This window comes from Protomyctophum bolini, assembly GCF_963924005.1.
Source record: "Protomyctophum bolini genome assembly, chromosome: 9".
In the NCBI taxonomy this organism is placed as follows: Eukaryota; Metazoa; Chordata; class Actinopteri; order Myctophiformes; family Myctophidae; genus Protomyctophum; species Protomyctophum bolini.
Window position 1 is genome coordinate 15,305,706 of NC_137870.1, and position 22,500 is coordinate 15,328,205.

Consider the following 22,500-nt stretch of genomic DNA (forward strand, 5'->3'; position numbering starts at 1 on the left):
GCAGGTTGCAGCCATTTGTGTTGACATCTACAGTCCAAAAATGAAATCGATATATTTTCATTAGAGAATATGAAGGCTGAAACCTCATGTCTCCATACACAAGAGCATCAAAAGTAGCAGATCCACAAGCTCTTCGTGCCACGTTTCGGGCTTGTAGATCTGCTACTTTTGCTATTTTAGAATTTGAATCCTGTAAAGCAATAGTTTTGGATATGAGGTCTCCACCAGACCGATATGTTGATATTGTTTTTTCTTTGTAATAATGCTTAGCAAGATGCAAGCAAGAGTCATGACCGTACTTCTAAGGGGGTTCAGTTTGGCTTTGCAGCATGCTATGCTCTGCTATGGTTTAATCACACCAGTAGGGCAAGGGATTTTCTTTGATTAAAATCAATGTTAAAAAGCTTTATATTGTGGTATATACTCATTGCTATAGAGTGTTTGTTCAGTAACAGGAGTCTCCATCTCCAGCTTTTTAGTAAACAGAAAATACATTTTCAGGACGGGATACCAATTTTATTTAATTAGGATAACGAACTCAGTCAGGATAGGATACAGATTAAACGTGGAATTGGAAGTGATGACACAAAGAAATGAACAGACAAATTTGGAACTGGAACACAGCTGGTGAATGGCTACTTTCTCCTGATTGGCTGAAATCTTGTCACCCACCTGACATCTGTTTATGTCATGATCTTACTGTTTACTATTTACCCTTATTTTCTAGTGTTGTCTTAGTGTTTCCTGTTTTGCCTAGTTGTTGCCTGTCTTGTCTCACCTCATCCCCTGTTACTCACCTCACCAAAAATATCACTTACCCTACCTGCAATTTACTAAACAATATCGAGTATGGAGTTAAGAGGCTTTTACCGACAGCAACGAAAGGAACATTTTGTTGGTGGTTGACAGAAACTGTCCTTGGGGCTTATTAGACTATTTTCCCCCCATCTCAGTCCTGGTGGAATGTGTGTGTCTGAGACAATATCGCTGAACATTTCCACATAGACACAATGATGACATGATGAAATGAAAAATGATAGAAAACCGTTGTATCACTGCACTCACACACGTACACAGTTCTGTACTGTATGTTTACATGCGGAGTGCATCCTGCTAATGTACAGTACAGCATATCTTTGGCCTACTTCACCATGGCAACCACCCCAGAAAGATTACATTAATCACTCTACCACTCTCTGTGCTTTACTACTGTACCAATCATTGTATACATTCAATATGCTTACTGTATCATACATAACATTTTATACGGATACTGTACTGTACCATACATAACATTTAATATGGATACTGTACTGGACCATACATAACATTTAGTGGATCACTTTGGAATACATTTTCATTGGAGTCATTTAAAGGTATATTCCGTGATTTCTCTTAATTCAAATATCACTTTTTGGATAATCCTCCCTACTATAGAGTGTGCCCTGTCCCCAGTTAACCCCTGGGGTAAAAAAAAAACCCCCGTAGGTTTCGTTTTTGGCTAGAGAGCCCTGCAGGCTTCATCCAATCAAGATGAGAGGAGCCTTCCTCCAATCATGATCGAGTGGGGGCGGGCCTTGGTGCACATGCTGTTGGCCTGTTGCACGTCCCCCCACTGTAGAGCGTGTGCATGTGCACATCTTGTTACCAGGGCGAACCGGGGTTTTTTCCAAATCACTAAACATTACAGGAACTGAAGATTGAACAAAAGATCAGGGTTTATATATTTCTTTATGAATATGTTTCATAGATTAAAAGTTTTCATAGATTTCATAGATTTTCAGCACTATCATCAGTGTATGTTGGATTCATGTTAATGTGTATTTAACCAACCTCTTAAACCTTTCACTCTGTACTTAGTCTGCTCTTTTCCCCCTCTACACCCAGCCTTTTGCAGAAAATAGTCGAGGCGTTGTGAGTTTGTAGATATGCTATTTTTGGACTACAAATAAGGATGCAATGTTTCAAATAAATCAAATCAAATCAAATCAAATGTATTTATATAGCACATTTAAAAACAACTCTCATTGTACCAAAGTGCTTCACAAATACAATATAATACAATACAATACAATATAATACAGTGTAGAAGACGTCAATAATAAAAACAGAAAAATAGGACAGAATAGTCTAAAAGAAAAGGTGCAGGATCATGTCGGTGGTGGAAAAGCTTGTGAATATAAAAATGTTTTAAGTTGTGATTTAAAAGACTCAACGGAGGGCGCAGACCTAACCGCGAGGGGAATTCTGTTCCACTGAGTGGGGGCTGAGACGGCAAAGGCGCGGTCGCCCCTGAGCCTCTTTTTTGTGTGCGGAACCCCTAAGAGACCCCTATCTGCTGACCTGAGGGTCCTGGTAGAGGGGGGATAGGATAGGAGGTCAGTGATGTAGGAGGGGGCCAGCCCATTGAGGGCTTTGTATACAAAGAGGAGGGTTTTGAACTGAATTCTGAACTTTACCGGCAGCCAGTGGAGAGAGGCCAGGACAGGGGTGATGTGGTCTCTCCTTCTGGTGCCGGTCAGGAGTCTGGCTGCTGCATTTTGGACAAGTTGTAGAAGGGACAGGGATGACTGACTGATCCCAGTGTAGAGGGCATTACAGTAATCTAACCGGGATGAAATTAGTGCGTGGATGACTATTTCAAGGTCGTGCGTGGAGAGAAATGGTTTGATTTTGGAGATGGAGCGGAGGTGAAAGAAACTGGATTTGACTATTGTATTGTATTGTATTTGTATTTGTTTATCGAATTTAAAGGCTGAGTCAAAAAATACTCCTAGGTTTTTGGCATGGGGTTTGACAGAAGTGGAGAGGGTGCCGAGATTGTTTTGGATATGAGTGGTGGAATCAGGTGGACCAAATAATACGACCTCAAACTTGCTGTCATTCAGTTGGAGGTAATTTTGAGCCATCCAACATTTGATGTCAGTGAGGCAGTTAGTTGAGTTGGTGATTGTAGAGTGGTCGTTGGGTTTCTGGGGGATGTAGAGTTGAGTGTCGTCTGCGTAACAATGAAATGAGATGTTGTAGTGACGGATAATTTGGCCAAGGGGGAGCATGTAGAGGGAGAACAAGATGGGGCCTAGGATGGAGCCTTGGGGGACTCCGCAGGAGAGATTGGCGGAGGTAGGTATAGTTAGTGTAAAGAAAATGTATATCAGATGTGACGGCCCTGTGGTAAATTGGAGTATCCGCTAACCCCCTTTTGAAGACCCCTTGCTCTATTTGATTATTCATTGTTGTTTACTGACTAGAGTGAACGCTATTCCAATTTCACACTTGTACGTCTCTCTGGATAAGAGTGGCTGCCTATAAATGTTTTCTTCACAGCTTATCTGTCTTCCTTTCTGCCTCTCGGCTACATGTCTCTTTTGAACTGTACACTTCTGTGTCATCCATCATCCCTGAGGAAGGTTGTTTGTGACCAAAAGTGTGCTTAAATTAATCTTCATGTACTGTGCAAACTGACAGCATGGATTAAAGTTGCCACGAGTCCACAACTGATTTCATCCATAGAAGTCAGCAAAGGTTAAAGCCTTTGGTGTGTAGAACACCAGGAACAATATTACTAAAATATCATAATTCTTAATTATATAATATCATAATTTAGCATATTGTTGTGTTAACTGTGTTAATTGTTTAGGAATCAGTGCTAGTAGGCTACTTTCACCCTTTTTCACAAATCACACATTAGGTCATACAAACAACTTCAGTTATGAGCTTTTATTTTTGCTTTAATCCGTGTGGCAGTGTTGATGTTTATATAATTATACCCCCTACCCCCCCTTTTTTCTCTCCTGTGGGTTCCCTAGGTAACTATGGCGAGAGTGGTATGGAAGCTTTCAAGGACATGGCCGCAAAGGAGGGCATATGCATCGCCCACTCTGGTAAGAGACACGACCTCGCGCGCACGCACACACGCACGCACGCACGCATCCAGCGGCGAATGCTTACCGCCCACCACCACCTCCTGAGGAAGGCTCAAATAAGGTTCTAGAATATCAATGTTGTTAGGCAGAAACCTAATAATATCTCTATATTTCAATGTGTTATGTTTAGTTTTTGTCTTATTTTATTTATTTACTTTAGTAAATTAATGCACTACTAGTCACAGCATACAGCATAACACAAAAGTAGCAATAATAGATTTACAAGCTCACGTGTAGATTGGCTGTTGCTATCGCTATTTCAGAATAGTTTTTAAAGCAAAAGTGTCTACTTTCCTGAAAAGTAACTGTTTTGGACATACATTATAAGAGGGGTCTTTGTCCCCGACAGTGACAATTATGTTGTTTTTTTTCCAGGTAAGATCTGGAGCAACGCCGGGGAGCAGAGCTTCGACCGCCTGCTGGAGAGACTGAGAGCCCACCTGCCCAAGGCCAGGGTGGTGGCCTGCTTCTGTGAGGGGATGACCGTACGGAACATCCTGATGGCCATGAGACGCCAGGGCCTGGTGGGAGAGTTCCTGCTCATCGGCAGGTGAGTGGAAACTGGCACTTTGTTACGGAGTGAGAACTGACACTTGTTGAGTAGTGAAAACTGACACTTTGTTGTTACGGAGTGAGAAATGACACTTGTTGAGTAGTGAAAACTGACACTTTGTTGTTGTTACGGAGTGAGAACTGACACTTGTTGAGTAGTGAAAACTGACACTTTGTTGTTGTTACGGAGTATGAACTGACACTTGTGGAGTGAAAACTTCTTACGGACACTTTGTTGTTACGGAGTGAAAACTTGTTACGGAGTGAAAACGGACACTTGTGTAGTGAAAACTGACACTTTGTTGTTATAGAGTGATAAGTGAGAACTTGCTACGGACACTTTGTTGTTACGGAGTGAAGATTTAGACTGTTGTTGTGTGAAAACTTGTTGCGGTGTGAAAACTGACACTTGTGGAGTGAAAACTTGTTATGGACACTTTTGTTATTATGGAGTGAAAACTGACACTTTGTATCATACTGTACAGTAGCGGTTCTCAAACCTGTTTCATGTGAAGGATCCCTAAAATGGATACGAAGCCCAGTCCACAGCAAGGATTCACAATGCAAACTATTTGCAGCTTGCAACTGGTTGCAAGAAATTGCAGCGTTCTCTACTGACCCAGTTTTGGGCTAATGTTGCAAGTGGTTGCATGTTGCCATTCTAGTGGCGTTGCCGTCATTGGTGTGGACTGGGCTTTAGACCGTGCCAAAAGATTGTGCAAACATTAAACTTTTCCTAAATGTTTCCCAAAAAATAGCCGATGTGGAACGGGTCCCTGCAGATCGGCTATTTCTGAACCCGGACCCCACTTTGAGCACCACTGTACCGTATATATGTACTGTATGCCATACACTAGTACAATTAAAACTAGCCTGCAGCCATTTAGTAAGTCTTTGTACTGTAGCCTTTCATTTTCTTCACAGTATACTGCTGTTTGATCTTTTCAAAACTCACTTGGCTTTATCATTTTTTGGTTTGCAAATTGTAATTGCCATCCAGGGTGGAAAGGTTAGTTTCATGGTGTTGGTTGATGGTAGTGAGAGAACCGCCGAGCTCTACAGTATACACCCCCTTTGGCAATGCAAGCACATGTGCACGCACCCACGCACTCATGCACGCGCGCACGCACACACAGACGGACGGTGCACGCGGTTCCATTCCATTTCTGATGAATTCCTCCCACTGTCTAAAATTCACTGTCAAAAACAACATGCTAAACATGTTCTTTTTTAATTGGTGTGTGTGTGTGTGTGTGTGTGTGTGTGTGTGTGTGTGTGTGTGTGTGTGTGTGTGTGTGTGTGTGTGTTTATGCATACGTGCATTTGTGTGCGTGGGTGACTGGGTGTGTGTGCATGCGTGTGCCGCCTATAGTGTGAGTGTGTCCGTGCACGCCAAGCTTTACCTCCTGTACTCTTGAGTCTTGGTTGTCATGCCAACCTAGTAATTAACTTAAGATGAAGAATGAATGTTGCACCTACAGTATGGCCAGTCAACGCACGCACGCACGCACGCACGCACGCACGCACGCACGCACGCACACAGATCATCACATCACCTATCACAAATGATCAACGTAATGATGTTCTATTCAATTCTTTTCCTAGTTATCTGTCTTGGGATTTTCCATCATCATCATCATCATCATCATCATCATCATCATCATCATCAGGTAAAGTCTATAGAATGTACCGAATGGCAGTAGAATAACAAAACACACAAACACACACACACACACACACACACACACACACACACACACACGTTTTAGTAATAAAATACGAGTACTTCTTCTGTACAGACATTGCTTGTCTTATGTGTAACGAGAGTTAGTCCCAAACCTTCAGTCCATGAAAGCACTGTGGTTTCACTGTGGTTTTTATATACATTCATTGTATTCTTTAGCACATGGAGCAGTTAAGCAGCACTAGACTGTTTGGAAGGCATTCAGACAGCCCATCTGGGAGGCACCGTATAGTTGCTAGAACATTGAGAACCATAAAAAACAAGTGGCTAAACGTTGGTTCAAGGCTTTTCATTCCAGCTCCCCTGGCTGTAAACCAGGCTACGTAAGCCAGGCAAGCTTGACCTAGTCGTGTTATACTGAAAAATTGTTATTTTGTCTGTTGGAAAATGGAAATATAACGACTCACCAGACACTAGTTGTGCAGCGGTTGAAGAACTATCAGCTTTTGGATGATATCACAGTCCATAGCTGAATGGGCTAGCCTGTTTGGGATGCCAGAGGTCCCAGTTTCGATTCCAGTGTCAAAGTTACTTTACTTGGGCTGGGTTAAATGCATTTCACTGTGTGTGCCAAATATAAAGTGACACTATTTGCGTCACAGTATAGCCTACGACTGTAGGCATACTGTATTCACAATGTTTGCAAATTTCAGATTATTTAGGTAACCCTAAAATGAGTGCAGGCCTTAGCTCTGGCGTGGCTTAAAGTCCCCCCCCCCCCTCTGTCTCTGCGTTGTGTATTTGTTGTTGTGTTTGGTGGTTAGGAGATGAGGATGAAGAACCAGGCACTGCGTTGTGTGTTTGGTGGTTAGGAGATGAGGATGAAGAACCAGGCACCAGAGAGACGTGTTGTTGTGTTTGGTGGTTAGGAGATGAGGATGAAGAACCAGGCACCAGAGAGACGTGTTGTTGTGTTTGGTGGTTAGGAGATGAGGATGAAGAACAGGCACCAGAGAGACGTGTTGTTGTGTTTGGTGGTTAGGAGATGAGGATGAAGAACCAGGCACCAGAGAGACGTGTTGTTGTGTTTGGTGGTTAGGAGATGAGGATGAAGAACCAGGCACGAGAGAGACGTGCACAGCAGTGTAATGTCGTTTATCTCAGTTCTTGTCACCTTGCAGAAAAACAAGCTAATTGCTATTAACAAGAAAATGCACTTTTGTAGGCCCTACTTTTGAAATACTTATTTAGTTTTTTAGTTTTACATTTTTTAGTATACTTACGGTTGTGTGCTTTTGTACTCAGGGAATACAGCGAATGCAATCGGTTCCTCCTCTTATGTCTCTATCAGCCCTTCCATCACTGGCCGGACTCTCTTTGCGATTATGCTATAGTTTAATTGAATAGGAGCGGTTAGCCTCCGTCACATAAATGGAGCGTGGCTGTAAATGAGGGGTTGGTTACGGGCCGGCGCGCCACTCATTTCAAGTCTGTTTGAGGAGCTTCTGATTAGTCTAGTGGAGCGTATACACACCATTTAACACTAGGGTAATGACATTATCGCACGCACGCACGCACGCACGCACGCACGCACGCACGCACGCACGCACGCACGCACGCACCTGTGTGTTAGACTGTCTACATATCAAGCACACACTGCATAATGAGACATTTATGAGATGAGACACACACACACACACACACACACACACACACAGGGCCCTGCATTCTGGCTTAAGCACTTAAACCCCATGGCTTGCGTATTCTTGAAAACCCTTAGCCGAAAATAGCAGTGAGCTTGTAGATCTGCTATTTCCTGCCAATATACTTTTATATGAGTGAAAATAGACAAGAGTATATAGAGCCCTGAGGGACTCCGCTCAACAACAATGCAGTAAAGTGTAAAGACATCGGGTGGAAACCTCATATGTCCAAAACTGTTACTGTCCAAGTTGCTCCTTTACACCTGACAGGGGGGAGTTTCCCTGGTTGGACGTAGCATGTGGAAGGAACACGTTATTCCAACCAGTTCCTTTCCCCTCCATCAGGCGCCCCGGCTGGCCAGGGGGAGGCAGTTTAGAGACCAGGATTACTGCATGTTTTTTGTGAGGGTACCTCACACCAACATTTTTGAATGCTTTTGTGTGTATTATTATTGAAGTATGATCAAGTGTAGGCCGTTAATGTACGGGGAAAAAAACAACACAAAAAGTTAGATTATGGAGAAACAGTATTAGGTTTCAGGCCAACAGCGACGACATGTTGGAGGACAGTTTGTGGCTTGAATTCCTAGTTACACTGCTAACAATGTGCTCAAAATAGGAATGGTTTAAAAGCAACGGTTTCTGAAACAATTTCAGAGAGTGACCCAAATTGGAATGTATCGCCCATGGGACGATACACTCGTCCCCCCACCTTTTTTCCACTTACTGTAGGGGGAATTTGTTTCCCTTTTTCTTTTCTTTATATGATGATTTCCTGTTTTTTGTTATATAAGTGTATATTTGTACGTCTCTAAATTCTGATGAATTGAAAATGGTGGACCCTGTTGTAAACAAAGTGTAATGCGTTATCATGGTGTCGTCCACAGTAACAGTTTTTGTATTGACCTGTGACTAGACTACAGATATCGTAGCGTTTTAGTTCCCTGTGTGTGTGTGTGTGTGTGTGTGTGTGTGTGTGTGTGTGTGTGTGTGTGTGTGTGTGTGTGTGTGTGTGTGTGTGTGTGTTTGTTTATAAGGCTTTGGACTAACAACCACGTCATGAACGCATGTACGCACGCACACACACACACACACACACACACACACACACACACACACACACATCACATAAGAATGGGTCTTTATGACAAGACACAAAAATACAAATCCATTCATTCATTTATTCACACGCATGCACACGCGCACGTATCTGCAACATGAGTAAACACACTCCCCGAACACACACAAGAGCATGTGGTTTATTAGAGGAAGGTAATTTAGTCTTGATTAAATCCTGATCAATTTGATGTCATTTAATTGGAAATGATGGAGATTGTGTCTTGAACAGTCTGCTGTGACTGCTTGTAATTAAACACATGGGGATAGACTAGAGAGCAGAGCGTGTGTGTGCGTGTGTGCTTGCGTGCATGTGCATGTTAATGTGTGTGTGCATGCATGTGTGTGGGCATATTTGAAACAGTAATAGTTACTTAAGATGTCAGCATCAACTGGCCTAAACATGTAGTGTTGTTAGTATAATTAAACATAGAAGCACCCAGGAGGAAGTGGGCTAAGAAAGGGGACAGTGTTGATTTTGTCGACTAAAACTATGACGAAAAAAAAAGTCAAAATATGCAGACTAAATAAAAACTAAGCTATGACTAAAACTAAATAATAATTTTGTCAACAAAACATAGATATGTTAGGGAGGAACTAGTGGAGAAGAGATCCAGGAGAACTACAAAAAAGTAATTTCATTCTTGGTTGTGTGCAGGTTGCGTCCGTGCGTGCGTGCGTGCGTGCGTGTGTGCGTGCGCTGTCATCTAGCTGTAGTGCCAAGGTGCAGAATCAATTTCAGAACGGGTCTTTGTGTCATTGAGGAAGCTTAAAGCAAGGTAGGGAGTCCGTCATCATGGGCCGAGGCTGTTTAACCAGAACATTGCCGTGGGGAACTCATATGTCCCCATAACGGATTTCTTTCCCGGATTCCAGTTCAGAAAGTAGCTTAACACCTAGAACGGCTGCAGGACAAAGTATCTTCGTCTTATCTATTAGTAACGCCCAACGCCCAGGACGAAGTATTGTCCAAAAGACGAAGTTTATTGATATGAAAACGGATCGCATGGCTTCACAGCCTGGGAGCGCCTGCTGGGCAATCCTCGATGTTGCGTAAGAGTGAAACGTCATCTCCCATGTTTAGCCGACAAAAACGAAAATCTTAAAACATTAATAACTTAATAACTTAACTTAATTAATAACTTAAACTTAAACATTAATAACCAATGCAACTCAATGAGTTGCATTGGTGTGTTTTACCTTTAAAACGGATTTGTACCCAACCTGACCCTTTGGTGTGGTTTGTGCTTAAGTGTGACAAAAGTATAGGGCATTAATTTAGGAAATATACATAAAAAAGTAAAATATGGAGATAAGAGGTCTCCTCTCAATCCCAACAGCAACCAAATGGTGCAGAAGCCCTGCGTAGCTTAAACCAGTGGTTCTCGAGTGGTCCGGGGACCACCAGTGATCCTTGAGGGGGTTCCAGGTGGTCCCCAGCTAAATGATGGAGAGTTGGTAACCAAATGGACCATTATAGATCTTTAAAGATGGAGTGCCATGATTTTTTTCCACACTAAATCAAAATCATCAGGTATTATTATTATTTCAGGAGGAAGATTTTTTTTCAAAAAAGTGTACAGTACTTTTACAGTCGTTTTTATGTGGACCCGGCCACCAGCTATTTAAGTATGCCTAGTTTGCCTGGTGATGGGCGGTGATCCACCTGGTGATCCACCGCGTGATAAAGGGGGAGGGTTAGGGGAGGGGAAGACATTGTGATGTCACCGTTTGTATCACAGTTTTTTTCATTGGCACGTTTGACTGTCAAGGTTTCAGCCTCCAGTCCGAAACCCTAAATACGTACTACAGAGGCTCTATATATCCACATGATAACAGAATCCTAAGGTTAGCAATGAATATCACCAGCCTACTAGCCATGTTTTGTATGGAGAGTAGGTTGCTGCCTTCAGGAAGGAGATATGTTGTTCCAGCATACAATAAAGCCAGACTGAAGGTGTTTTGTCCATCAGTCGACTTTGAGGCTTAATCAGGATTTTGGCCAGACTAGACTGAGCTGTGGACACTGCATGTTTCTATGTATGTAATTGTAGTTTATTTTCTGTTTGTGTTACTGTTATGTCAAATGTGTGTATACAGTATGTGTTGCATACAAGGCCACTGGGTCGAGAAACAAATTTCAGTGCAAACTAACAATAAAGTAGGCTACTATATCATATCATATCAACATCAATGATGTGATGCTAAATCTCATCTAGTGGTCTATACATCTTAATCTGAGGCCAGCTATTCATTAGTGTGTCGGTAGCCTGCATGGCGCCATGAAAAATGGTCGAAAGAAGCAATCGATACATAAGAGGCTGCAAACAAGAGGACTGTGTGTGTGTGTGTGTGTGTGTGTGTGTGTGTGTGTGTGTGTGTGTGTGTGTGTGTGTGTGTGTGTGTGTGTGTGTGTGTGTGTGTGTGTGTGTGTGTGTGTGTGTGTGTGTGTGTGTGTGTGTGTGTGTGTGTGTGTGACTATTTGTGTTTATATTTGGCAGCCTAGGGCATACCCACAGACTGGTTGTTAGAGGGTTCCAACAACTTGGGATGCCCAAAAAGGCTGGCAAAGTATTGTTGTGTCTCTGCTATAATTGGCAGCTGCCACATATGGCGGAGACACTGCTACTTATACCCATAGATATACTGTATGCTGAGTGACATGCCTATTGTAACATGAAAACACATGCCATGATTTTGTAAGTGTAACTCTACTGCACCTTTACTATTTGTGTCCTTGTTGAGTGAAAACATAATCCCTGAAAAGCTGAAATTTTGTTGTTGTCGTCATTGTCATTGAGGAATTGTCTGCAGTTATTTCACCGCCAGTATGTGAGTCACCCTCTGTTTGGGTCCCTGGATGAGTCATGGTGCTAAAATAGCACATAAACGGTAGCACACATTGTTAGATAATGGCTTTGGGTGAGGTTATGCTCAAATCTCACGCAGCCTTCATTAAAAGGCCATAATACTTCAATTATACAGAAATAATGGACTGCAGTGGGGAAGGCTCTTTTGACCTCAAGGGTCTAGCTGGGACGTATGGCTCAATGAGCTCACATAGGTATGGAGGGGTCCGCCCATGCTGGGCTTTTAAAACAAACTGACATTTGAATTGGCAGAGAGACAATGTTGTGAGGCAAGGACTGGTGTGATATTATCGTGCATTTTTAAAACATGCGGAGGCCTGAGAACAGATTGATCAATGCCTACGTATACTGAGCATTGCAATAATCAAGCGAGTTGCAGTTTAGTACTTATATTTGATGACTATACTTTTATACTTTCACTCAAGTCACATTTTGAATAGAGGCCTTTTAACAGAGTATTTCTACATTTTGGTATTACTCCTACTTAGGCTTTCTGTTCAGTGTCTACAGTGTGAACCACAACGCAAAGGGCATCCTGAAAATACTTTCGTTAGAAACCCCAAATGAAACACTATCTTGACGCGCTCTTGTGTGCGTGCGTGCGAAAGCACATTTGAAGGCTGAGTTGAAGTGGTGTCCACGACTCCACGTGATCAAATATGTTTTCTTTGAGGTGTGTGTGTGTCGTTGTTTGTCTCTCTGGCTGTCTGTCTTCATGCCATGTCCCTTTTTCCTCCGTCTCTCATGTCGCTCACGCTTCCTTTACTTTTGTCAACGGCTACATTTCTGTATGTTTGTTTGTTTATTATTTGGGTCAATACACATCAATCAATCAACATTTCAGATTCAATGTAAATGTGCCAGAGTCAAATATTGTTGTTGTTCACATGTAGACGGACTACGGGCAGGTTGGTATGGTCGCCTATAAATATCAATACAATACAATACAATACAATACAATACAAAGTAATATAGCAACGGCAAAAGACAATCGCAACAACATACAGGCGTAAAAAGTTGATTAAAATCTGTCAGGCAATTTACATCAGCAGATATTGAATAGCACACAGTGAGTTGCATGTACACACACTGTATCCGGTATACTGTGCGAATAAATATACACATTTTCAGTAAGAATTGTTTGACGTGGAGACAGAACAGCCCCTTGAAATGAGATTCAGACCATATGACACTAAAAAGCCTCATAGTGATCATTTTTTACCACTTAAACCATTAAGACGTGAGGCCAATTCTACAAATGCCTTCTAAAGCACAATACTGTATAGCCCACGCTAAAATCTAAAATGTACACGGATGCTTTCTCAGTTTTAACGAGCATCCGTATAGTGGGGAAAGCTTTTGATCGACAAGCAATAACAGAAAACTGACAATACACTAGTATAGAGCCCTGAGGGACACTAGGTTTTAGTGGTTAATGTATAGCTACCCTGCATCAGCAGCAGAGTCCATGGTTTGGTAACTTTGACAAACAGCAGCACTAACAGTTTTCAGCTCTGCCACTAATGGACTATAAAAGCGGGGCCTAATGAAAAAGCTCTTAATCCAGAGCGATTTACAGTAAGATACAGCAAGAACACCACAAGGTAATACATCAAATACATACGTAGAAATAGTCACATAGGATCAGAAGTAAACATAGAAGTTAGAACCTCAACATCCGTCTAGCAGTATAGAATATATCTGTACAATGAAACTATAAGTAAACACTATTATTTTAGGGCAAACATTTGGTCCATCTACAATTATGAGCTTGTAGACTGGCTTGATTGTCAATGGAAAAACCTTGTGTAGAGCAGGAGCAAACCAAATAGAGCCCTGTGGTACTCCAGGTCAAGAAAGTGAAGGGTTTAAGTGATTAAGAATATAAACTCTGCAGCAAACAAAGGCTTATGGTATTAACATGTTTTGATTGCATGATTATCTCCATAAATCACCACATTGTTTTTAACAATGCAATTAATATAAGCAAAATAACACAGCACAAAACGCCTTTCAAATACAGTGTTGAGATATTAACAGCATATAATGTCGTAGAAAGAAAACGGTGGAAAAAAGATAAGACAGATAAATGAAAATAGCACATCTAAAAGATCACAACGCCTGCGGCCGTGGAACCCCATCTGACAATACTTCTGTTCCCGCGACTCCCATGCACAATGTGTGTTGTTAAAATGTTTAAAAAATAGTCCACATTTGTTACATTTGTCCAAGACTTTTGGAAAAATAGCCGTAGGATCTACAAGTTAACAACGCGGTGTGATCTTTTAGATCGTCTTTCTTCGCCGAATGTCCACCTATTTTTTTGTCTCGTGTGTGTACGTACGTCTGTAACCCACGTAACTCAAGAACCATTCGCCCCACCGACTTCAAATTCGACACACGTGTTCCAGACATCCACAGGGAGTGCAGTGCCCGGTGTCGAGTCCGTCGGAAAGCCGGTTGTCCAGCATCAGCACAAAAGCCTCTGCCCGGGATCTGGACCTGATCACCCCTATATCTCCATATATGGAGCTGGCCTGTTCTGACATCACAATGATTGTTCTGACATCACAATGTTGTTCTGACAACTACATAGACTCCATATTTGGGCATGCCTGACAAAGAACTTCATATGGGCTTACAATGGACACAGACTGGGTGGGTGCATGCATGCATTTCCAACTTGCATATACATCATCTCATTCCGGGCTCCGGCAAATCAGAATTTGCGTCCTCACCTTCGCCTTCAATGTTTGAATAATGTTTGCGACACTCAAAATTGTCCATTCATTGTCAATGGCATTTACCGGAATGTAGGTCAAAGTTTGTGTTTGTATGCCATCTTTCTTCAGGGGGCCATTGCCGCCATTACCACCACCCCCACAACTCCCTCATGAAAACACTTATTTATTTTTATTTGTTTTGTATATTATTTATATTTTACAAAACATACACTAACCACTTCAGCCATATACATTTTGTCCATTTGAAAGTAGTCGATCTATAAGCTCACAATGCGTCGCAATGTGACACATTGTGAGCTTGTAGATCTGCCATTTTCAGAGCTCAACACCCAAGCGCAACTATAAAATTACTTGTCTTTTAGTTTTACTCGATCTCTTCTCCTCTCCCTCACATTTTAGTCTAGTTTTTATTTGTTGACGAAATTGTCAATATAAGCAGTTAAGGTTACAAAACAAGTGCAAAGATCAGAGGCCGGCCTACTGCTGCGCCTTTCTTGTCTCTCCTTCAGAGGTGGAACCGCTGTTCTCCCGATCCGACGCCATCTTCTTGTATGCCAGCTCAAACAGTTTAAGCGACGACTGCTGGAGGTCTCTGCCAGCCTGATTAATAGCGTTAACATCCTCGTCCTTGTTGGCCAGGAGACCCCTGACGTTGGCGATGTCTCCCTCCAGCTTGGCGCGCTCGTCTGCGGGGACATGATCCTTGAACTCCTCCATCTTGGCCTCGACGTTGTAGGCGATGCCCTCTGCCATGTTGACCGCCTCTGTGCGCTCCTTCTTCGTCCTGTCGTCCTCTGCGTGCCTCTCGGCGCTCCGGATCATGTTCTCGATGTCGTCCTTGCTGAGACCTCCGGAGGACTGGATGACGATCTGCTGCTCGCGGCCGGTGCCCTGGTCCCTGGCCGAGACATGGACGATGCCGCTGGCATCAATGTCTAAGGTGACCGCAATCTGAGGCACACCTCGCGGGGCGGGGGGGATCCCCACCAGGGTGAACTGACTCAACAGCTTGTTGTCTGCCGCCATCTCTCGCTCTCCCTGGCACACCTTGATGTCCACCTGGGTCTGTCCGTCCGCGGCCGTGGAGAATATCTGGCTGTGCTTGGTGGGAATGGTGGTGTTCCTGTTGATGAGTCTGGTGAAGATCCCGCCATTGGTCTCGATGCCCAGCGACAGCGGCGTTACGTCGAGTAGCAGAACGTCCGTGACGTTGCCGGCCAGGACGCCGCCCTGGATGGCCGCCCCCGAAGCGACTGCCTCGTCGGGGTTGACCGACTTGCTGGGAGCACGGCCAAACAGCTCCTGGACCATCTGCTGGACCTTGGGCATGCGGGTAATACCTCCGACCAGCAGCACCTCTTGGATGTCTCCCTTGGACACATCGGCGTCCTTCATGGCCTTCTGGCACGGGGCCACGGTGCGGCGGATCAGGTCGGCCACGATGCCCTGGGACATCGTGGACATGTCCCCTTTCGTGCCCACACAGACAGACAGACAGATCACCTTGATGTCATGATGACACATTGCGGTTATAGACATAGACACCATGCCTGTGATGACCCATATATGTAGCTGATACAGTATATCGCTTTCATACAGTATATTCACTGCTTTTACACCATGCTGAACATCGCTAGAAACATCCACAAGGCTCTTCTTCCTTCATGGAACTGCACACGGAACGGCTTCCAACTGGACGATGCACTCAGAGCCCTCTCCAGGAGGACCTATGCGTCCGGGGCCCCCAAAGGCACGGTCATTGGCATCGACCTGGGCACCACCAACTCCTGCGTGGCCGTCATGGAGGGCAAACAGGCCAAGGTGCTGGAGAACGCGGAAGGAGCGCGGACCACCCCCTCCGTCGTCGCCTTCACGTCCGACGGGGAGTGTCTGGTGGGAGTGGCCGCCAAGCGGCAGGCTGTGACCAACCCCGCTAACACGCTGTACGCCACCAAGAGGCTCATAGGGCGGAACTTCAACGACCCGGACATCCAGAAGGAGTCGAAGAATGTTCCCTACAAGGTTGTGCGCGCATCGAACGGCGACGCCTGGGTGGAGGTTCAAGGGAAAATGTACTCCCCGAGCCAGGCCGGCGCCTTCATCCTGAAGAAGATGAAGGAGACTGCCGAGAGCTACCTGGGTCACAGCGTGAAGGACGCGGTGGTCACCGTGCCGGCCTACTTCAACGACTCCCAGAGACAGGCCACGAAGGACGCCGGTCAGATCGCCGGTCTCAACGTCCTCCGCGTCATCAACGAGCCAACAGCCGCCGCTCTGGCCCATGGACTGGACAAGACCATGGACAAGATTGTCGCCGTCTATGACCTGGGCGGCGGTACGTTCGACGTGTCCATCCTGGAAATGCAGAAGGGTGTGTTTGAGGTTAAATCCACCAACGGAGACACCTTCCTGGGAGGAGAGGACTTTGACCAGCACATATTGCAACACATTGTCAAGGAATTCAAGAGAGAGTGCGGCATAGATCTGACCAAAGACGCCATGGCCCTGCAGAGGGTCAGAGAGGCCGCTGAGAAGGCCAAGTGTGAGTTGTCCTCTTCGCTGCAGACCGACATCAACCTGCCCTACCTGACCATGGACGCCTCCGGTCCCAGACATCTCAACATGAAGCTGAGCCGCTCCCAGCTCGAGGGCATCGTGGCCGACCTGATCCGCCGCACCGTGGCCCCGTGCCAGAAGGCCATGAAGGACGCCGATGTGTCCAAGGGAGACATCCAAGAGGTGCTGCTGGTCGGAGGTATGACCCGCATGCCCAAGGTACAGCAGATGGTCCAGGAGCTGTTTGGCCGTGCTCCCAGCAAGTCGGTCAACCCCGACGAGGCAGTCGCTTCGGGGGCGGCCATCCAGGGCGGCGTCCTGGCCGGCAACGTCACGGACGTTCTGCTACTCGACGTAACGCCGCTGTCGCTGGGCATCGAGACCAATGGCGGGATCTTCACCAGACTCATCAACAGGAACACCACCATTCCCACCAAGCACAGCCAGATATTCTCCACGGCCGCGGACGGACAGACCCAGGTGGACATCAAGGTGTGCCAGGGAGAGCGAGAGATGGCGGCAGACAACAAGCTGTTGAGTCAGTTCACCCTGGTGGGGATCCCCCCCGCCCCGCGAGGTGTGCCTCAGATTGCGGTCACCTTAGACATTGATGCCAGCGGCATCGTCCATGTCTCGGCCAGGGACCAGGGCACCGGCCGCGAGCAGCAGATCGTCATCCAGTCCTCCGGAGGTCTCAGCAAGGACGACATCGAGAACATGATCCGGAGCGCCGAGAGGCACGCCGAGGACGACAGGACGAAGAAGGAGCGCACAGAGGCGGTCAACATGGCAGAGGGCATCGCCTACAACGTCGAGGCCAAGATGGAGGAGTTCAAGGATCATGTCCCCGCAGACGAGCGCGCCAAGCTGGAGGGAGACATCGCCAACGTCAGGGGTCTCCTGGCCAACAAGGACGAGGATGTTAACGCTATTAATCAGGCTGGCAGAGACCTCCAGCAGTCGTCGCTTAAACTGTTTGAGCTGGCATACAAGAAGATGGCGTCGGATCGGGAGAACAGCGGTTCCACCTCTGAAGGAGAGACAAGAAAGGCGCAGCAGTAGGCCGGCCTCTGATCTTTGCACTTGTTTTGTAACCTTAACTGCTTATATTGACAATTTCGTCAACAAATAAAAACTAGACTAAAATGTGAGGGAGAGGAGAAGAGATCGAGTAAAACTAAAAGACAAGTAATTTTATAGTTGCGCTTGGGTGTTGAGCTCTGAAAATGGCAGATCTACAAGCTCACAATGTGTCACATTGCGACGCATTGTGAGCTTATAGATCGACTACTTTCAAATGGACAAAATGTATATGGCTGAAGTGGTTAGTGTATGTTTTGTAAAATATAAATAATATACAAAACAAATAAAAATAAATAAGTGTTTTCATGAGGGAGTTGTGGGGGTGGTGGTAATGGCGGCAATGGCCCCCTGAAGAAAGATGGCATACAAACACAAACTTCCTTGTGGCAGCCACAAACGAGCAGACGGAGAGACAACACAGCTGACATGTGCAGGAAGAGACTCGCGCTGCCTTATACTGCTGTCAATCAGACCACTAATAAGTGGGAGGATGGACCATAAGCACCAACGCCCATCCTGCTACACACACACACACACACACACACACACACACACACACACACACACGCACACTCATCCTCTTATTGCTCTTCTGGGAATGGCCTTATCCTCTTACAGCACTCAAATGGGAAAACCGCTGGGGAATTTACAGAAGGGGGTGAGGTGGGTCTTCTTGCATCAAGTGTACATAGAAACACTTAAATACAGACAGAGCAATTTCCTTTAACACTTTTGAGAAACCGCTGCTATTTGGGTATAATTTTAAATACATGCATACATTTCTCTCAGTTGTAACGCAGTAAATGTAACACAGCTCTGACACTGCACTGAACTCAGTGAACTGTACTGTATTAGGTAGGCCTACCTCTCATAGGTAGCAGGTGCCTTTATACCTCCTGAGGAAGCCTCAATAGAACAGTCGACTCATGGTCCTCCACACTGGGAGGGACATGAGGAAGCCTCAATAGAACAGACCATGCATTAGCCTCATGAGTCGACTCATGTTCCTCCACACTGGGAGGGACATGAGGAAGCCTCAATAGAACAGACCATGCATTAGCTTCATGAGTCGACTCATGTTCCTCCACACTGGGAGGGAAAATTGCTGCCCAAAGTCTGATGGAACGCATTTATTTTTTTCCTCATTCATTCTCAGTCCTTCCCATTGTGTGTTGTTATGAGCCGCCTGGTTCCTTTGCAATGTGCCTGTGTGCGTGTTCTGACATGATGTCAGTGTGACAGTATCGTCTCACAACTCTTCCAAAATCTTCTCAGTGTGTGTTTTATTTGGTCGAGGTTTCCACCTGACAGCTACAATATGAAAGGCGCTTATTACTTTAGATATAGCACTCCTATAGGCCTTTTGCTTTTGGCTTTTTTGCTTTTAATAGGACATTTTCAAATCACCATTATAAGCCAGGGAATGAAATGAATAAAGCCTGTCTGTGTGATGATGTATAGTTGGATGGATAGAATGTTTTGCTGCTCATTCTTTGAGCTTTAAGCTGTGGAATTGAGCTGCTGTCGGGCCTAGCGTAAAAGAGCCCTGTGCTTTTCTGGGCATAGAGGGGCGGTTCAAACTAGTGCTGGAACGACCCCCCCCCCAAGAAAAGCACTTCACAGCCATAAGGTATCACACATCACCATCAGTGTCTTATTGCAGAGGTGTCATCATTCTGAAATGAGGCCGGTGAATGTCAGGCCTGCACTCACTTTTTTGTATTTTTATCTGGCAGCAATTCAAAGCGTTTGGTTTGCTGAGGATGTGTGGAGTCACCACCGACCCCTAGCTGGAGTAGAGAGCTTTAATGTCTGATAACAGCTCTCACTGGATGTTGACCTTATCCAAGGTGACTAATCACGTAGCCAACATAGAATGCAGAGAGACATTGTAGTGCCTCAGGAAACTCACCGGTAAACTAAATACCTTAGTACGGCAGCTTAGGGCCATATTTTAGAGAAATGTGGACACGGCTGACAAAAGCGCCACATTTTTTCCACATGTTCTCCATAACCATACGTTTCATTTTGGAAGGGGAGCCACGTCATCAAGATGTCAGAAGGCGGCCATCTTGGCGTTCAAAGATGGCCGCCATGTAATATCTATAAGTGCAGCTATCTCAGCTTCTAAGCCACCTAAAAGGTCAAACTTGGTGTCAATATATACATTTTCTTTGTCAAGGAATGCAATATAACTATTGGTAATATCAATAAGTGACTAAATCTGCCAATATTAGATAATTTTGTTCATTCTGGCAATATATGTACACAATTATGGTTCGTTTTTGGACTTTACTTTGATGTATTCCTATTCTGTTTGGTTTTGGTGCTCATGTAAGTGATGGTGGACAGATTACAGAGGGACCCGCGTCTGCCACCAACCTCTCTCGGGTTTCAAATCAACCAGGAGAAGAGCATGTTAACTCCGACACAGTCTATAGACTTCATCGGTATAACACTAGACTCGATCTCTTTCACAGCTCGCCCGAGCCAAGAGAGAATAGAGGCAATAATACATTCCGCGGCATCATTCAAGAGGGATCGTTCGATTCCTTTTCATGCATGCCTCCGGATGGCGGGGCTTATGGCCTCAGTGGTTCACATAATCCGCCTAGCCAGGCTGAATATGAGACCTTTTCAACGTTGGATGACGCATACCTATGCACCATCGCCACCAGAGGGTAACAGTGACGTCACAATGCGTGCTGGCCCTGAAATGGTGGGCAGACAGACGGGCTCTCTCAGAGGGCGTCCCTATGGGCAGACCTCTGACCAGGAAAGTCGTCACCACAGATGCCAGCATGACTGGCTGGGTAGCCACACTGGAGGGCACTACAACCAGAGGGATGTGGACAGAACAACTACGGTCCTGCCACATCAACTATCTGGAGCTGATGGCGGTATTCCTCGCTCTGAGGGATTTCGAACCGCGCATCCGAGGTTGTCACGTCCTGGTCAGGACGGACAACACAACAACTATGTGCTACATCAACAAGCAAGTGGGACTCAGGTCCCCTCGCTTACACCAGCTGGCTCTGAGACTCACGATGTGGTGCGACGCTCGTCTACTATCCATCACAGCGTGTCACGTCCCGGGTGTTCTAAACACAGGGGCGGACCTGCTGTCCAGAGGACCCTTCCGCTACGCAGACTGGTCGTTACATCCCCAGGTAGCGAACCAGATCTGGGACAGGTTCGGGACACCCAAGGTGTCTCTCTTCTTCGCCATGGGAGGACCATCGACATTGGGGCTAGTCGCTCTAGCACACCAGGTCCCTCCTATACGCCCCACTGAGTCTCATTCTTCCCACTCTGGACAGAGTGAGGACTCGGGGTCTGACGGTACTACTAGTAGCACCAGCCTGGGGCGTCTGGAGGACGGAGATAGCTCCCCTCCTTTACAGCCAACCATGGCAGCTCCCTCTCACGCAGGCGGGACGAGAAATCTTCCACCCCTGCCCCAAGGACCTAGACCTATGGGTCTGGCCCGTGAGAGGCTAATGCTGACTGAGGCCGGTCTCCCTCCGAATGTTGTCGCAACAATTCAGAAGGCCAGAGCCCAATCAACAATGACCCGCTTTCTCAGTTTGCGTACCGGTGGACCTATAGACTTTCCACCCCCCTCCCTTCGCTACTGAAGAGGACAAGAGGCTGAACTGCCTTTGCCCAGTGAGAGCGCTCCGCCCTTACATGGACAGAACAGGCCCCTCAAGGATAGGTCAACTGTTCATATCCTGGGGTGACAGAACCATGGGAAAACCTGTCACAAAGGTTACTATCTCAAACTGGATAGTGCAGGCCATTCGCCTGGCCTACACCACTCAGGGAGTGGAGCCCCCGCTAACGCTAAAGGCTCATTCCACAAGAGGCATGGCAGCATCCTGGGAACTCCACAAGGGTGTCTCAATCCAGGATGTCTGCACAGCGGCAAGCTGGTCTAGAGGGAATGAGGCAACGCCCCTCCTCCCTCTATAAAACCCAGGCTGCCTGGGGCAGTCTCCGCCCTACCCCAGTTAGCCGCTCCGGGAAGACACTGACAGTCTAAGACTGTCACCTTTACACCCTGTGGGACCGGGCTACAAACCTAAGGTTTATCCCCAGCCCTTATTTATCCTCAAGTCCTAGGACTCACTGGCTAGTTCAGGATACGGGAGTTTATAAGGTCCCATAGAGCGAAATATTTCGCGAACACAACTTAAAAGAACATGAAGGTTACTTTAGTAACCATGGTTCTTAAGTAAGTGAGCGAAATATTTCGCTGAACAC

General features: G+C 45.7%; 3 protein-coding genes across 4 annotated transcripts in view; all 3 read left to right on the plus strand.

Annotated features, from left to right (window-relative positions):
• The window catches only part of nlrc3l (NLR family, CARD domain containing 3-like), a 234,648-nt gene that overhangs the window by 123,536 nt on the left and 88,612 nt on the right, over window positions 1–22,500 (plus strand). The window lies entirely within an intron of this gene.
• Window positions 1–22,500, plus strand: part of grm5b (glutamate receptor, metabotropic 5b) — a gene marked incomplete at both ends in the record, with an annotated part of 76,447 nt that overhangs the window by 12,070 nt on the left and 41,877 nt on the right. The window contains 2 exons of the mRNA XM_080772840.1: window positions 3,810–3,884; window positions 4,302–4,476. Of these exons, the coding sequence (XP_080628966.1) occupies window positions 3,810–3,884; window positions 4,302–4,476 (250 nt within the window). The remainder of the gene's footprint in view (window positions 1–3,809; window positions 3,885–4,301; window positions 4,477–22,500) is intronic.
• On the plus strand, window positions 16,216–18,213 carry LOC308321206 (stress-70 protein, mitochondrial-like; the record flags this gene model as incomplete). The annotated part of the gene is made up of 1 exon (XM_080772048.1): window positions 16,216–18,213. One exon carries the CDS (start codon window positions 16,216–16,218, stop codon window positions 18,211–18,213), a length of 1,998 nt encoding a protein of 665 aa, XP_080628174.1.